Here is a 20,062-nt window from a genome sequence, read left to right as displayed (position 1 = left end):
TTGTATGCTTGAAGATGTATATATATATATATATATATATATATATATATATATATATATATATATATATATTTAATTAATAAATTCAATAATGGGATAAAAATCTTTTACAAGAATGTTATCAGGAAGCTAGTGTGTAAAAGATTCATAAGAGAATTTTCTATTCCCAAGAATATAATTATTCGTTTATATTTATGTAAGGGCATTACTACAGAATAATGCCACACACTAGACTTCCCAAATAAACACATTTTATTACCGAATGCGAGGAAAAGCAACTCTTAAAAAAACCCAACCTTTTTTAAAAAAAATAAACTCAACTATATATCGAACGATTTCACGATTACCAGAATAAAATCTAAATTTCGGCCGTCAGTATAGTACGGTACAGATATATAAAAATAAACAAAATCCAAACCTTACCAAAACGAACACCTTATGTATCCGACATAGCAAACGGAATAATGTTTACCCCTATACATCTCTGCAAAAAAGCCGAAATCTTTTTGACACGTGTACCGAGAGCAACTCAAATATATATATATATATATATATATATATATATATATATATATATATATATATGTGTGTGTGTGTGTGTGTGTGTGTGTGTGTGTGTGTGTATGTATGTATATATAGATGTATGTATACATATATGTATACACACATACACACACACACACACACACACACACACACACACACACACACACATATATATATATATTCAAGCATACGTACATACATACATACATGTTGTTAACCCAATATTTTTATTACAGGGTGAGAGCTGCCGGGAACCAATGCTGCTATCGTAAAGATGGGAGTCTAATTTACAGCAAAGATTCCTATCATGGCAGTACTCCAGACAAAGCTGCAGCTATTGGTGCCTATCCTTACGCAAAAGTAAACCACGTACCACAGCTATCTCATTGGGTCTGGGATGTGATTCCTTACTATCATTGTTGCCTCTGGTCAACTAACAATTGCGACATCTACATGAAACTTCGCCCAACCAAAAACTGCAATTCTTATAAGGCGCCAGCCACAAGTAAGTTTATATTTCATGACATCATTAATCAACCAATTTAACTCCTCGTATCATTTATATTCTGTGTAAGTCGGACTGTTTTATATCCATACACATGTACATTGTTTTGCATTAAATGTATTTAATATTCTGTATAAATTGACTTGCCTAACTTGTGTGGCTTTACATTTACACCTCTACCTTCTCAAGTTCAAATCTCTTGAGCATTTCGTAGTGTACTCTATATAGAGAAGAGCTGTCTCTAACCCAGAAAGAGAGAGAGAGAGAGAGAGAGAGAGAGAGAGACAGACAGACAGAGACAAATAGAGAGACAGAGATACATACATATATGTTATACAGACACACATACACACACACACACACACACACACACACATATACATACACACACACACACATAAAGATTCAGGTGCTTGAATAATGAGGCACCGGGTCGGGTCACAATTAAAATGCTTACACACCAACTATAGATGAATACAAACATTGACACGGAATTACAAGTAAAAAGATATTCAGGTTATGTGTACAATTAACTGAAGCTAGCTGAGTTATCAGCCCTTAGGCTAATTCAGAAACGCACATTGTATTAAATATACATATTTACACATTGTATAGATATACAGATTTATATATGTGGGAAGGCTGTATTTAAGATTTATAGTCTTGCCGACTAACCTCTTCAAGTCTATAAATCTTAAATCCATAATATACTTCGGAACACGCGAGGAATAGGTTCTGAGAAAGGTGAATCATAAATGAATAAATAAATAAATAAATAAATAACAAACGATAGATAAGTGACAATACATTACAGCTGTTTCCAACGAATTATATATATATATATATATATATATATATATATATATATATATATATATATATATATATATATATATATATATATATTAAGGTATCATTGTATCATTATAAAAACTGTTGTCTTCAGATGAATACACAAACTGTATTAAAACTATTTCAAAACATTTAAAATCTACGGCATGTGCATATTTCGTGTATTTTGTGCATTTAAGATTATTCATAATCCAGCCGACTAACCCTTCAAGACTATAAATCTTAAATACACCCTTCCCACAGAAAACGCTTTTTAATTTGTTTTGAGTTGGCAAACCCATTCTGCGACCAGCAATGATCATGGAATCACAAAATAATGACATGCCGTGGATTTTTAAATGCTTTCAAATGACCTTAACAGTATAGCTCGTGTATTCATCTGAAGAAGATTTTTTTGTATAATGATATAATGTACTCTTTAATCAATCAAAAATTCATTGGAAACTGCTGTAACGAATAGATACCTATCCATCGTTTGTTGTATATATATATATATATATATATATATATATATATATATATATAATTATATATATTATATATATTCATATACCTATATATATATATTATATATATTATATATGCACACACACACATACATACATACATACATACATACATACATATATACATCTCTCTCTCTCTCTCTCTCTCTCTCTCTCTCTCTCTATATATATATATATATATATATATATATATATATATAGGCGCAGGAGTGACTGTGTGGTAAGAAGCTTGCTTCTCAACCATATGGTTACGGGTTCTGTCGACTTTACCTTCCATCTTTTCGGAGTCGATAAAATAAGCACCAGTTGAAAACTGGGTCGATGTAACCGACTTTACCCTTCATCCCCATTTTGCTGGACTTGTGCCAAAATTTGCAGCCAATAGCAAGGCCTTTACGTGTTAGATACGTGACTTTAGTTATAATGTCTAAAAGGCTTTAGGGAAAGAACCCTTAATCATATCAATCCAGTATATACCTGGTATTCATCTTATCGAGCCCTAATATGAAAAGCTACTGCAGACCCGGCGGGATTTGAACTCAGAATATATATGTGTTTTTTAACAAATGTCCTGCATTCTCACGATACTGCCGTTGCACTGACCACCATTATTAATAGTCGTATCTCTCATCTTAACTTGTTTTAGTTATTAGACTGCGGCCATTTTGGGGTACTGTCTTGAAGTGTTTAGTCGAAGAATTTGATGTCAGTAGTCTGGTAGTATTCTGTCGGACCTTACACAGAGCCCCTAAGTTACAGGGGTGTTACTAAACCAACACAAAGGCATACAGACACATACATACACATATACATACAAACGTACTTACATACACACAAAGAAACATACATACATAGTACATATATATATATATATATATATATATATATATACACACGTAGTTTTTCGGCACGCACATACATATAGAAACACTCACACACATATACGACGGGCATCTATACAACACAAGTTCTCTCCACCAAATATTGGTCAGCCGAGGGTTATAGCAGAAAGCACTTGCCTAAGATATGGCTAAGTGGAACTGAACCTGAAACCAGGTTAACAATAATAATAATAATAATAATAATAAACCTTTCTATTGAAGGTACAAGGCCTTGAACTTTTGGGGAGGGGACTAGTCGATTACAGCGACCCCAGTGTTTCACTGGTACTTAATTTATTGACTTCGAAAGTATTAAAGGCAAAATCGACATCTGCGGAATTTGAACTCATAACTTAGCGGCAAACAAAATACCGCTAAGCACTTCGCCCGGCGTGCTAACGATTGTGCCAGCACACCGCCTTAACAGCAATGATAATAATAATAATAATAATTATAATAATAATAATAATAATAATAATAATCTTTTCTACTCTAGGCACAAGACTCAACATTTTTGGGTAGTGGGGGGAGGGGGCAGTCGACAAATCGATCCAGTATGCAACTGGTACTTAATTTATCGACCCCGAAAGGATGAAAAGCAAAGTCGAACTCGGCGGTGTTTCAACTCAGAACGCAAGCACGGACGAAATGCTATCGACTCTGCCAACTTGCCGCCTTAGCAACAACAACAACAACAAACAAACACATTCTATCCATTCAAAGATCGTAATATATGAGAAGGAACTGAAGAATGCAATAACACTGCAAGCAAGACCCTACGTAACTAGTGAGGCATTCACGATAAAATCTGCAGTAAACTAGAAAACTTCCGGAATTACGAAACTCCGCAACAATTTTCTGGTTGAAATAACTAATCAGTATTTATGAGACTGCTAAAGAACTCAATGAATTACTAAGTATACCAGAATAAACTGCTAAATAGTAAATAGAGGGGAAAATAGTATAATACTGATTATGAAAGAAAAGAAAGAAAAAAATAATACTAGAGATCCACCGGAAAGAAAAAAAGACCAAAAGCTTTTTTGCTAGCAGCATGAGAAAGTCCTTATATTTGTACTCTATAACACGGTGGCTACTCATCTGGAATGTAATAACATCTCACCAAGAGAGCAAAATAAAAATTTAAAAATGGCTGTCAGGTAGGATGTATGGTTGTAAAAAAAATCAATTACTAATATATCGGGGAGAAGAAAAGAAGAGAAAAATAAAAACAAACAAACAAAAAACTTTACCGTGGAAAAGATTAATTTAGAAAAAATAAAATAAAAATTAGAATGTAAGTCGTTTGTTAGCATAGGCACAGGCCTGGCTGTGTGATAAGAAGTACGCTTTCCAACCACATGGTTCTGGGTTCAATCTCACAGTGTGGCTCTTTCGGCAGATGTCTTTCACTCTAGCTCCGGCCGACCAAATCTTTTTGAGTGGATGTAGTTGATGGAAACTGAAAGAAGCTCGTCAAATATATACACACTCATTCAAGCACGCACAAACGACATAAATATATATGCGTGTGTGTGAGTAGTGTGTATGTGTGTGTGTGTGTCTGTCTGTCGTTACGTTTGTGTTTGTCCACCCTCCACCGTTTGACAACCCTGCTGGTTTGTTTAACCTCCCCGTAACGTAACATCGACAAAAGGACAACATAGCTTGTTCGACTAAACCATTCAAGACGATGATTCATCATGGTTGCAGTCTAATGAATGAAACATGTAGAAGACGGATGCCTCAGTATTTACGGACGCTACATATGAATATAGCCGCCAGAGATAGTACTTATAAGAATATTCATTGCAAGATATGTTCTATTCATAAAACAAAGCACATTTTATTTGATGATTGGGTCCGTGCACTTTGAGGAATACTAACAATGCTTAACAACAACAACAATAGCAATAATACAAATTCTTTCTAATTTTGGCACAAAGACAGCAATAGTTATAGGGACAGGGGTTAGTCGATTACTTCGAACCAAGTATTTAAACTTGGTACTTTATTTTATCGAACCAGAAAATCAAGGTTGCGAAACTAAACATTGATTACCAATGATAATGATTCCATTTGAAAGTATGGTATAAGAACTCTTTAGAAAGTAAAAGAATATCATACATATATGCACACGGTCACACACACACGTATATATATATATATATATATATATATATATATATATATACAAGCGTGCGCACACACATATACGCGTACATACATACATACATACATACATACATACATACACGTATACACACACACACACATATACACTCACATATATTGAGAAGAATACGTATCTGAAATTTGGCTGAAACCAAGTTGGGTCAAGCAGTGATGTTCCAAAGATTCGCTTATAAATAGAATTGTGGCGTAGAGGTAAGTGGTCGCCCACGTCAAACTAGTGTTTGGAATTAAATCAGTCTGGCTTGATATTAGGTGTATGTAGATTAAAAATGAAGAGGAGGTATCCTAGAGTCGTAGCAAGAGGTGGGGCGGCGCTGAAAAAGTGTTAGTAAAAGGAAAGGAGTGATAGTTTAAGTAGTTTCAGATGGACTTTCGTATCGCTTTGAAAATGGAGATATAAGAATTGATATCAGCGTCAGAAGTAATTGACAAGACAGGTAGTTAGCCGCAGAATACAATATATATTAAAATATGATTAAATAGAAAAGACTGAACTTAAACGGTAAAGGTTAGAATGATAATTGAAAATTCAGAATAGAAATTATACACTTCCAAGCTAAAAAGAGATGATTGGTATTAAGATGTCCTATAAGAGATCTATCACATACCAACATCAGCAGCATGGAAAGGACTGTTGAATTATCGCATAAAAGTTGGTAGAGACTTGCAGGTAAATATCCGATATATGTTGAAAGAGATAAATACTGACAACACATGAGCAGCCTCACCCCTGCCCAACCCCATGAGACAAATTTGTGCCAACTTATATAATAGGAAATGCACATATCATTTCGTTAGACTTTGTTTCATGAAGTCATCCATAGACACAAACACGCACATACACATATGTGTGTGTATGTATATTTACGAATATATATATATATATATATATATATATATATATATATATATATATATATCATCATCATCATCATCATCATTATCATCCATATCATCATCGTTATTTAACATGTATATATGAATATTTATGTGTGCATATATGTGTGTGTGTGTCTGTATATATATATATATATATATATATATATATATATATATATATATATATATATATATATATGTATGTATGTATGTATTGATGAATATATATATATATATATATGTATACATAATATATATATATGTATATATAATACAAATATATGTATATATATTTATGTATATGTATATATATATATATATATATATATATATATATATATATCCATATATCCATACATCGATATACATACCCGTATGTAGTAGCATTGGAGGTATTGTATACAGAATGTTTAGTGATATTTGCGCCTGAAACGCTTTCTACTAGAGTGCGTCTTTGAAATATCAAATTCTAGAACGTTGAATGTAGTTTTAAAAGCTCAAAGAGGAAACAATTATCTTTATGGGGTTTTAAGGAGAACAAAAGAAACTGATATTCAAAATACAAGATAAGTCAGTCATTCATGGAAGATTACGGTTAACTTGTATGGAAGTATGTCAAAACTTACGTTAGCTATTCAATCGCAGAAATAGCAGTAGTAGCCACAACAATGGTTGACCTATTCACCGACCGGCTTAACATTTTTCTGTTAAATTATGCCTTCATAGTTTCAATTAATTTCGAAAATAATGAAGAATTTTGTAAATTGAGTGTCATTACTAAATGGATGTTTGAAACATAAATTAGCGTGAAATTGTGATCGAAGGTTCTAATATAGATTGCTTTTGAAGCAGAGAGTTTGTATCATAGAACCAGAGCCGCTTTCAGGCGTCTTGGTATTAATAATATAGTCTTATATCGAAAAAATGTGCAAGTCATTCCAGAAATAGCTTTGGTCATAGATCTCCCCAATATAGGCGTAGGAGTGGCTGTGTGGTAAGTAGCTTGCTTACGAACCACGTGGTTCCAGGTTCAGTCCCACTGCATGGGCCCCTTGGGCAAGTGTCTTCTACTATAGCCTCGGGCCGACCAAAGCCTTGTGAGTGGATTTGGTAGACGGAAACTGAAAGAAGCCCGTCGTATATATATATATATATATATATATATATATATATATATATATATATATACATATATATATACATATATATGTATGTGTGTGTGTGTATATGTTTGTGTGTCTGTGTTTGTTCTCCCAACATCGCTTGACAACCGATGGTGTGTTTACGTCCCCGTAACTTAACGGTTCGGCTAAAGAGACCGATAGAATAAGTACTAGGCTTACAAAGAATAAGTTCTGGGGTAGATTAGCTCGACTAAAAGGTGGTGCTCCAGTCAAATGACTGAAACAAGTAAAAGAGTAAAAGAGTAAAAGAGTAAAAGAGTAATATGAGTTGATCTGGAGTTAGACAACAAAAGCGCGTGAGATTATGTGCTAATAATGAAGTCCAAATTGTTGCTGACATTCGTGTAGACTTTGAGCTTCATTTCTACTGACGCATTTATCTCAGTCGTTCAAGTATTGAATCAGCCACAGTTATTTTCCCAGTTTGTAACGCTATGAATATTAAAACCTATCTTCAATGTAAAAGTATTAAAAATCTGAATAGTAAAATCTCAGCCGATACATACTTTGTCGATTCTAGAGTGATACTATATAAGCGAGGGTTGAATGCTGGTGTGGTAGGAACGAAATTAGAGGCTGTGAGCAATTTTAAACTGAATACACTACCGTTTATCTGAAATCTCTTGCAAATCTGTGGAAACAATAATATTCAAGACGCTTGCATTCAGGGAAATCAGTTAAAACAAATTCTACTTTTAGCAGAAAATAAGTTTTCTCAATTAAAAAAAAACGAGAAAAAAAAAAAGAAAAAAAAGAAGAAAAAAGAAGAAAGCAACAAAAATGAAACAGAGCAAGTATCTTATTTGGTATATATTTACAATATTTTCAGGTGTTCTATTCGGAGATCCTCATGTAATCACATTTGATGAGAAAAATTATACGATGCAGATTCTTGGCATGTACTGGCTTCTTCAATCAGATGATAAGAACTTCCTGCTTCAAGGAGATTTCGATCGTTCTCCTAAAGTTGAAGGTACAGTTTAAACCATTTTTCTTCTATAATTTGTAAATTAACTTTCTAAAATTCTTTTTAACTTACACACGCAAGCACACACACACACACACACACACACACACACACACACACACACACACACACACAAATATACATACATAATACATACATACATATATATATATACATACATGCATACATATATACATACATACATGCATACATACATATGTACATACATACATACATATATATGTACGTACGTATATATTTTTGTAAATTAGTGTGAATGTATATAAGTATGTATATTTGTATTATTGTATATATGTATATTTATTCATGCATTATATATATATATATATGCGTGTATATGTGCGTGTGTGTAAATTTATGAAAATATTTTTGCCTCTATGTATAGAATATATATACAAACATATAATATATATATACATACAAATATATATATATATATATATATATATATATATATATATATATATATATATATATATTTATATGGTGAGAGAGAGAGAGAGAGAGAGAGAGAGAGAGAGAGAGAGAGAGAGAGAGAGAGAGAGAGAGAGAGAGAAAGAGTATCTTTTCATATTGTGTTAGCTGATTGGTTGTCTTTCGAAACTGATAATTAAACTGCTTTTCCGTCACGATATTATAAAACTCAAAAGATGAAAGGAATTAATTATGCATACAGTATGTGAAGAAAGTAGAATTCAGCAACATAAAGTGCAAGGTGTGCATTTAATATGCGGCGAGTTGGCAAGAACGTTAGCACGCCGGGCGAAATACTTGGCGGTATTTCGTCTGTCTTTACGTTCTAAGTTCAAATTCCGCCGAGGTCGACATTGCCTCTTATCCTTTCGGGGTTGATAAATTAAGTACCAGTGAATTACTGGGATCGATTTAATTGACTGACCGCCTTACCAAAAATTTCAGGCCTTGTGCCTAGTGGAAAAAAAAATATGTGATAGCTTCATTAGCGGAGAGTCCTAGTTTCAATTCGGAAACCATTTCAACGTACGTCAATTAGTTACTTCATGAGAACAAAATCCTAACTCATTCTACAAGGGACCAACTATTTTGACCTCTGTACATCTTACTGATTTTGCTAACTCTAGATATCTCAAGTGGTGAATAATGTGATATGATAACTGAGGAGTGAAAACCAATGGATTTGAAAGGAAAAATAGTATAATCATATTTATCAAATTTTATGTTATTATCAGCAGCTACGTACAATGATGCTTCGAGCCCGAGAATACGACTCTACGTGGTCGCTTGATTTTCTAGAAACAACAGTTAAATCTCTTTCATATCGCTACAATAATCTTGAAAGAAAAAAGAACACAGCAACATATTAGGTAGGAGTGCGTTGACGTAATGTAATCGTAAAAAGAATTTGAAACCTATTGAAAATACATCCGTAATAAGAAAAGAAAATAATCATGAGCGTTGAGGAGCTCATAAGAAAAACGAAATAAGGTTATCTGCAACTATTAGGACACTCTTAATGAGAATTGCTTTCTAGAAAAGCAAGTGAGAGAACTCCAAAATTAAAACTGATTAAAATTTTAAAGGTGACGTGTAATGAGGAGTTTGTCTGATTGTACGGTAATGACTGAGTATATTTCGGCCTCGTTATTCCTCCTTAGCGAATAAACAGTTGAAGGATTTGTTATTAATTATACGAGACAAATAAATCTGTATTGTATGTTTTCCTAATTTGTAGCTTCTATGCCCAAACAATTCACCACTCTGGTAGCAGTGGCTATACGATCCCAACGAGAAAGCAACGTTGAAATAAGAATGAGATACCCTCATACAGATGAATATGTTCTTGATATCTCCGTAAACAATGAATATCTACACTTTAATGACGAAAATGGATATGCTCAAATTCACAGACGTAAGAATGTTATTTTTTAAGTTTCTTTTGTGTTACTGTAACTACAACGAAAATCTGTAATAAATATTGTTAATATTTAACCTCATCAGTACACATATACATATATGCAAACATACACATGTACATATACACATAATTTTTCTGTATATAAAGACATACACATAAAAATAAGAAATTCAAAATTCAAACAAATTTACATTTCTAATGTGAGGATAAACACATACAGACATCTGAAATAAAGTTCAGTCAGCGTTGTTTATATAAAAACAGATTTGATACATTTTTTCGAAAATCAATGAGATTTTCAATATTTTCTCATTGAATAAATATTTGTTTTGAAAATCCAAATTTAAGTTACCAAAGGCCACAATGCTGAAGTCTTTGATTCTGATTTAAGATATCAATTAATATTTACACTTACATTGAAACATATTATCAGTTGTCAACTAATTACTGTGTTATGATAATTACTTTAGAAGAAGCTATATAGATTATTGCCAGCGTCACTTACGATTAAAACAAGAACAAGAAAATAATTATGAATATTTTTTTAAAAGTATTCTAATTATAGATCAGTTAAGATGTGGTTATTATTTTGTATTCTTTGCGTTTGATGCTTTTGTCTTTCACTCAGCTTGCAATATTTAATTATCATATTTAAGAAATCACGTATAATTATACATTAATAGCATTATGTTATTGTGGGTGCTGGAGATGGTGGTATAAAAGAACACTAGAAGAGGAAGTGCACTACAATATATAGGTTTGTCGTACACACATTATAGCTCATATTACTTGTGTGGGGTTTCTTTTCTTTCTAATTCTGCATTTGGGGTCGTTAAAAGGAGGAGATTGCTTTACTTATGGTAGGATACGAACAGTTGTCTGGACGCTTTATATTCAGATGAGAAGTTTCAGGCGTGACTATATGGTAAGAAACTTGCTTCCAGACAACATGGTTCCAGGTCCAGTCCCACTGCATGGCACCTTGGGCAAGTGTCTTCTACTATAGCCACAAGCTGACCAAAACCTTGTGAGTGGATTTAGTAGACGGATACCGAAAGAAGCAAGTCGTATATATGTGTATATATATATATATATATATATATATATATATATATATATATATTTATGTATAGATATACATATATATATATATATGTGTGTGTGTGTGTGTGTGTGTTTGTCCCCATCACCGCTTGACAACCAGTTTTGGTGTGTTTACATCCCTGTAACTTAGCAGTTCGGCAAAAGTGACCGATAAAATAAGTACGAGGCTTAAGAAAAAAGTAAGTACCGGGGTCGATTCATTCGATTGAAACTTCTTCAAGGCGCAGCATGGCCGAAGTTTAGTGACTGACACAAGTAAAAGATAAAAGATAAAATGTGGAAATGCATCATATGCCACCAATATGGTTGCAGAAGACTCCAAAATGGTAATTGTTTCAAATGTTTCTCACTAGATTTACTTCCGGTGTTAACTTGTTTAGTCTCCCTGTTTTTGAGAGATACTGATTTCATTTACTCCCTAATGATATGGATTTGATAAACAATATTATCATAATTAAGTAGGGTGGTTATGTAAATAGAATATCTCACAAAATACTTTGTGTATTTAGTTATGGTCTTTTATGTTCTAAATTCAAAACTTGTCGGAAGTAACTTCGACTTCCATTCTTCATGAGTTGATAAAATAAGATGCCAGTCTAATGCTAGCATTGATTTAATATTGGTTTCAGATTTTGGTACAAGGCCTGAAATTTCAGAGGAAATGGTTAAGTCGATTACATCGACCCCAGTGTTTAACTGGTAATTATTTTATCAACCCCGAAAGAATGAAAGGTAAAGTCGACCTCAGCGGAATTTGAACTCGGAACGTACAGACGGACGAAATACCGCTATGTATTTTGCCCGGCGTGCTAACGGTTCTGCCAGCTCGCCGCCCTTAACATTAATTTGATATTTATACGATACATGCAGATGGGAAATACATGAATATTACACGGCGTCTTATTCTTTAACAATTAACAATTTAGTGTTTTCTTAAGGCAGAATAGTTAGCACGCTGGGCGAAATGCTTAGCAGCATTTTGTCTGTCATTAGTTTCTGAGTCCAAATACCTCCAGGGTCAACTTTACCTTTCATCCCTTTTGGGATTGATAAAATAAGTTCCAGTTGAACACTGGGCTCGATATAATCGACTTAACTCCAACCCCCAAATTGCTGGCCTTATGCCAAATTTTGAAACTAACAATTTAGTGTGTGCACTACTTCGTAAAAAATTACCACCTCAATCAATTTACTGTAATTAAATAAATAGTTTGATATGTAGCTAATAGTACTATATTCTGATACAGTAATAACCACAAACAATTTTTGTGTGCTCTTGTTCACAAACATACTTACACGAAGAAACGCACATGCACCATATCTATAAGCACATTTTTTCTTTGTCTATATGGGGATACGTAAATATGTATAAAATTCATGTACAAAGGCGCATGTGTGGCTGTGTAGCAAGAAGCTTGTTTCCTGAACCGGGTGCAGTCCCACTGCATGGCACTCTAGACAAGTGTCTTCTACTATAGCCTCGGACCTGCCAAAGCGTTGTGAGTGGATTTGGTAGACGGAAACTGAAAAAATCCCGTCGTATATATATATATATATATATATATATATATATATATATATATATATATATATATACACTTTATTTAAAAGCAGCAGAAATATAACAAAGAGCTGTTACTCAGAGTTTCACGTCCCCGTTCATCGGATAGTTTTGTTTGATTTCTAACAAAACTGTCCGATGAACGGGAACGTGAAACTCAGAGTAACAGTCTTTTGTTATATTTCTGCTGCTTTTAAATAAAGCATATTACTCTACCTCTGGTATTTGAGTACTCTTTTTTCCACCTTGTTTCACATTTATGTGCTTACTCCGGTATATATATATATATATATGTGTGTGTGTGTGTGTGTGTGTGTGTGTGTGTGTGTGTGTGTACGTGCGTGTGTGTGTGTGTGTACGTGCGTGTGTGTGTGTATGTGTGTGCGTTTGTGTTTGTGTGTGTGTGTGTGTGTGTGTGTGTGTATGTATGTATGTATTTATGTGAGTGTGTCTTTGTGTCTGTGTTTGTCCCCCCTCCATCGCTTGACAACTGATGTTGGTGTGTTTACGTCCCTGTAAATTAGCGGTGGGTTCGGCAAAAGGAGATAGAATAAGTACTAGGCTTACAAAGAATAAGTCCTGGGGCCGATTTCTTCGACTAAAAAAACCGTTTAAGGCGATGCTCCACCAAGGCCGCAATCAAATGACTGAATTAACTAAAAGAATAAAATAAAAGTAAAAGAATATTCTAATGCTCATTAACTGTGGCATTCTTGATGTGACATATAGACATCTGCATCGATTTACTCTTTCGTGTGAAAATACTTGTGTGTTTCTTAAACAGAATCTTTCTCATGTAGCTTCTTACATGATAACTTACATGTGATGTCATTGCATGTGATATCGTATGTTTTAATTAATCTACAGTTTCACGCGACTGTGTATATTTACTGTATAGTGGTTAGGGCAGCGGACTCGCAATCATAGGATCGCGGTTTCGATTCCCAGACCGGGCGTTGTGAGTGTTTATTGAGCGAAAACACCTAAAGCCCCACGAGGCTCCGGCAGGGGATGGTGGCGAACCCTGCTGTACTCTTTCACCACAACTTTCTCTCACTCTTTCTTCCTGTTTCTGTTGTACCTGTATTTCAAAGAGTCAGCCTTGTCACACTGTGTCACGCTGAATCTCCCCGAGAAGGGTACACGTGTCTGTGGAGTGCTCAGCCACTTGCACGTTAATTTCACGAGCAGGCTGTTCCGTTGATCGGATCAACTGGAACCCTCGACGTCGTAAGTGACGGAGTGCCAACATGCAACATCAATTTAATGTAGTGTACTTATTAAATTGAAGACAGTAGTTGTATGCATTACCGTAAAAATGACCACCCTATGAAGGAAGCTACCACGAAGCCCACTTTCAATTCTCGGTTATAACTACTTGACTAAAGTTGCTAAATACTTTTTACCTTTAAAACTATAGTATTCTATGTCTGATGAAGCTCTTGTTAGTGATGGCTGGTGTGTGCAGCTAAAGTGTCGGGGATTTCTACTTACGAGACAGTCACGAATTCACATTAGACGCAATTCCGCAAAGCTATAGACGTTACACAACTTGATTGTCCTTCACTGAAAACACGAAGATCTATGTTTCATACAACAGTTGTTGGTGACATGAGGTGCAAAAACAATCTTTGTATAAACAGACCCAAAGAATTCATTATGGATTAGAATAACTTCTGCAGCTTCAGGATTATACCTGTTTCCTTTTGTGAAACTTGTCCAAAACTTTAAGTTCTGTGGTATCCATATCCCAGATCTTTTATAGTCTTGAAATATCGAATTACTGTCCCTGAAGCATATAATTTTAGAGTACTTATCAACCTCTCCTATAAGAGGACAACCCCAAGAGAGTATCGTAACAAACTGAATGTTCATATAGATACAAAACCATGGTTTTTTGGGTAAGGGAAATACATTCTGGTGATATTCATACATTCCCTGGTGTTTTCGATGCATTAGTGCAGAAAACTGTCTTTTCAATAAAAGTTGGGACTTAACTGTTGCTCAACAGCAACCATTTACTGAAGGCTAAAACAATAATAATTATAAAGGAAAAGACGAAAATAATGGTAACACTAAGATGATGATGATAATGATGATGATGATGATGATGATGATGATGATGATGATGATGATGTTATTGTTGATGTTGGTGGTGGCTTAATAGATGAAAGATTTACTCAGCGAAAGTCCACGGCCGTCATAGCAAAAGCATTATGAATCAAGAACAATAAAAGTATTTTCATAAAAATATAAAGTGCATTATCTTTAACATTTCCCCAAAGTATTGCATTAATAATAACTGATAATTAATCTTTTCTTACTTTTTTAAAATTTTTTATTTTGCAGCTTTGTAAGTCTTTACACCACTACAAATATTTTTCAATTTCAATTGTTTTCAGACGTAGCAATTATTGATAATAGTCGCAAAGGTAAACAAGACAATTTCACTATTCTAACCAGTTCCGGCGTTGGAGTTCGAGTGTCTGTAAAATATGATATGATGCAATTGGTTGTAGTCACACCGCCAAACCTTAAAGTAAGTGTATTTCCCAAATATAGTATAAATATGTGTGAGTGTATGTATGTATGTATGTATGTATGTATGTATGTATGTATGTATGTATGTATGTATGTATGTTATCAGTCAGTTTCATTTCTGTATTTCTTGTCCATAGAGAAAGAGCCGGACTCTAACATAGATTCAAGGCTCCTTCATTGGAACTTTTATCAACATCATCTAGGTATTTGTGCATATGTGTGTGTGTGTGTGTGCAGTATTTGGTGTTAGTGTATGCGCAGATTTGTATGTTCGTTTTATGGATGCGTTTTTATGTCTAGATGCATGCATATGTATTTATGTGCTAAATTTTTGGAAAGTTTTACATATCATTACAGTTCCATTGATGGCTTGAATCTGTAGTCTTCTAATCAGCCTTTTTCTTTGAGGTTTTGAGAACCCTAATTTTTCCAGGTTTTTGTTGAGGCAGTTCGTTACATATCCCAATGCCTCAACAATCACGGGTATGAATCTGAACTTGTAGTCTGGGTGGAGTATCTGTAAATTTCTCAGTAGCTCGGCGTAGTTGTTCTCTTTTTCTCTAATCTTTAGTGGGATGTTGACATCCGCAGGACAGCTGATTTCTACTACTGTACAGAGTTTCTCTTCTCTGTCCCAGATTACTATATCCGGTCTATTATGTCTGCACTTTATTGAGGTTTTTATTGGGACATTCCACCAATACTCTTTCATATTGTGAGTGGTAATGGCCTCTACCTCATTATGGGTTTTCATATCCTTAGCCCCGGGGTTATCCTGTCGGCGGATTTCATTGTACAGTGTATGTATGTATGTATGTATGTATGCATGTCAAATCAGGTCACTTGTGAGGTCTTTCATGAGTATTACTGATGAAATGAAGTCCAGTACAACTTGTTCCATGGTCGGGTTGTCGGTGACTAAACTGGCAACCCACCAGGCTAGCTTAGTGAAGATGATTGCTAGAAACGCAGCAAGATTAAAACCAAGAATGTCAAAAGGACAGATGAACCCATGATATGTTCAACGATTATCTTGCAAAGTACTGGCACTCAGAAATTCCGGGTTGGTGTCCGTCTGCTAGAAGGCCATTAGGATTGAGGCAACCCTAAGCTTTAGTTAAAGCATGTCTCTAGGAAAGGGTCAGTTTGACATAAAACCGGATGTGCCGGGAGTAACATTGGACATTCTGGAGATCTTTTCTTTGCGCTTTAGATCAATGCTGTCACAAACGCTTGACGCAGCAATCCATATTGGCATTAAATATATCGCCTCGGCTTGTCTCTGGATCACGGCCATAGGGTGGAGAGGGTTTTTAAGATGTTGTTCAAGATTTATTGGATCAAGAATTTTTCACAGGCATTGCTATCATTTTCTATGAGTATTGCTACTTGAGTGCACAATATTCTTAGAGTCAGTGATGGCCTTCTTCGGTCACGCGTCGAACAGCCATCATGTATGTCAGATCATACTTAGTGCCACTGGTACCATGTAACTGAGAACATAGTTAGGTTATCGGCTACTAAACCGGCAACCCTACTAATCCTGCTTGGTAGGAATGTAGTTTTATTTGGACACCACGCAGGACGAAAACATGTCAAAGGGTGGATGAACTCAATAGAGTTAACGGTCATCCTGACAGCTGAGAGTGAGAGATCCTAAGTCTTTGTTTGGTCACATCAATCATAGTGATGTTGTGCAAGGCTGTCATTGACTTCAAATTTCAGCACAAGCATTGATCATAGCCACAGTACGCAACATCAAGGATAAATAATTTGTCAGTGATGGTCATACTCGTCTACGAGTTGACAGGCACTATGCATGTATATATGTGTGTGAGTGTGTGTGTATGTGTTTGTATGTTTGTGTTTATGTGTTTGTGTGTGTGTGTGTGCGTGTGTGTGTAGAAGTAGATGCGCTAGGTGAGGTTGATGTTCACTAAATGAGGTTGATGTTCACTATTACGGCTACATTAAACTCTCAATCGATATGATATATACTAATTATTGATTATTGATTATCGATTGAAGAAACAATCGTAATGAAATAACTGAAATACCAGCAACTTTGTTATCTAGTCATTGCATTAAATTATATGAAAATAAAAATAAAAATAATGATTCACATATACTTATATATAAGACTCACAGGGCCGGTCTCCCATATTATCCGGCGTATTATCTCCCATATTATCCGAGTTGCCGCAGGATTATTCATTTTTGGCAGCTGAGCAAACGGGAGCAATTTGAAGTGTTTTCCTCAAAAACGCAACGCATTGCCCTGTACAGGGATCAAAATCACATGATCAAGAGTTCGACACTAAAACCACTAAGCCATGCGCTTCTACATACACGCACTAGCACACACACACACACACACATACAAACACACACACACACACGCATAAACATATACATACACATTCACACACACAATATTATCTATCTATCTGTCTGCCTGCCTGTCTGTCTGTCTGTCTGTCTATCTATCTATCTATCTATATATCTATCTATCTATCTTATTTCTTTACTGCCCTCAAGGGGCTACACACAGAGGGGACAAACAAGGACAGACAAACGGATTAAGTCGATTATATCGACCCCAGTGCGTAACTGGTACTTATTTATTCGACCCCCAAATGATGAAAGGCAAAGTCGACATCGGCGGAATTTGAACTCGGAACGTAGCGGCAGACGAAATACCGCTAAGCACTTCACTCGGCGTGCTAACGTTTCTGCCAGCTCACCGCCCTATCTATCTATCTATCTATCTATCTATCTATCTATCTATCTATCTATCTATCTATCTATCTACCTATCTATCTATCTATCTATCTATCTATCTATCTATCTATCTGTCTGTCTGTCTATCTATCTATCTATCTATCTATCTATCTATCTACCAACTACCTAGACACAATTATACATCTACAAACACACACATGGGCATACATATATGTATGTTTGTACATATATGTATGTTTGTACATATATGTATGTTTGTACATATATGTATGTTTGTACATATATGTATGTTTGTACATATATGTATGTATGTACGTACGTACGTGCATGTGGGTGTGTATGTGTTTGTGTGTGAGTATATGTGTGTGTGGATGAAAACCTGTCTTCAGTTTGAGAATAATTATGTATATACACAGCGTGTATATATACGTACTGAAACTAGGCTTGTTGTGAATGATGTGACTGAATTTAGGGACACGCAGTATACGACTGAGTTAATATGTCATTGCACATTTGCGTACATTAGTTTGTAATTGCCTACGTGTGTGTCTGAATGTCATTGCATATTTGTGCATGAATGTGTCATTGCGTATTTGTGTGCATGGGTCTTTAATTGCAACTTTGTGTACATGCGTGTGACATTACATATTTGTGTGCTTTAGTATAATGAACCAATTCTTTTGTAAGTTCGCTTGACGCCTCAAGGCAGGAGTTAAATTTTTTTCTTCCTATTATCTTTGACAATTAGGAATAAATATTTCTTTCTCTCTTTCTCTCACTCTCTCTCTCATTCTCTCTCTTTCTCTCACTCACTCTCTTTCTCTTTCTCTCTCTCTTCTACCAACTATTCATTTGCTATTTGAATCTTTGAAACCTCTCTTTGTATCTCTTTATTTATTCTTCTGATTACCTACTTCTCTCTTTCAAACAATTTGAAAATTTCCCTATTTTAAAATGCCTTCTTGTCTAGTCTTTCTCGTCTAACCTATACATTTACATCTTTCTTTGCCTGACTTTAACTATCATAATCATTATTTCTTTTCACACACACACACACACACACACACACACACACACACACACACACACACACACACACACAAACACAAACTCTCTCTCTCTCTCTGTTTATTACACTCTTCTCCTCTTCTTTTCTCCTCCTCTTCTTTTCTCCTCCTCTTCTTTTCTCCTCCTCTTCTTTTCTCCTCCTCTTCTTTTCCCCTCCTCTTTCTCTCATTCATTCACTTTATATGATCACTCATTCTGTTTATTTCTTTCACAAGTTCACTTACCGTTTCTGTGATTTAAGGCGAGGTTCTCTATTGGTTCAACAATTCGGTTTGTTATAAAAGAAATCAGTTATGATCAGACATGAAGTCTAATGGCCTCCGACATGTCTAAAAGTCTGCAAGATTTACCGCATGTCACAGACAAGTCACACGACACCATCAGAAATCAAATACTCAAAACAATATATACGAAGGGGTGCTGAAAAGTTTCTGGCGTTAAGGGTATCGCGAAAAGCTTGGTTGGAGGCCCAAACTTCCGAGTTATTTTACAAGGCTTAGAAAAACTGAAGGACTGTTGCAACTTGTGTATGAATCTGAGAGGGGAATATGCTGAATAAAATCATAATTAACTGATCCTCCTGTATTTTCCTTTACCCAAAGATAGGAACTTTTC

General features: G+C 34.9%; 1 protein-coding gene across 1 annotated transcript in view; it reads left to right on the top strand.

Annotated features, from left to right (window-relative positions):
- LOC106880352 (protein mesh) overlaps positions 1-20,062 on the top strand; it is a 90,600-nt gene that overhangs the window by 53,871 nt on the left and 16,667 nt on the right. Inside the window, exons 10-13 of the mRNA XM_089361557.1 lie at positions 783-1,051; positions 8,379-8,522; positions 10,249-10,425; positions 15,499-15,635. Of these exons, the coding sequence (XP_089217683.1) occupies positions 783-1,051; positions 8,379-8,522; positions 10,249-10,425; positions 15,499-15,635 (727 nt within the window). The remainder of the gene's footprint in view (positions 1-782; positions 1,052-8,378; positions 8,523-10,248; positions 10,426-15,498; positions 15,636-20,062) is intronic.

This window comes from Octopus bimaculoides, chromosome 13, assembly GCF_046866305.1.
Source record: "Octopus bimaculoides isolate indiv1 chromosome 13, ASM4686630v1, whole genome shotgun sequence".
In the NCBI taxonomy this organism is placed as follows: Eukaryota; Metazoa; Mollusca; class Cephalopoda; order Octopoda; family Octopodidae; genus Octopus; species Octopus bimaculoides.
Note: the sequence above shows the minus strand (reverse complement) of the source record. Positions and strands in the feature narration are given on the sequence as shown.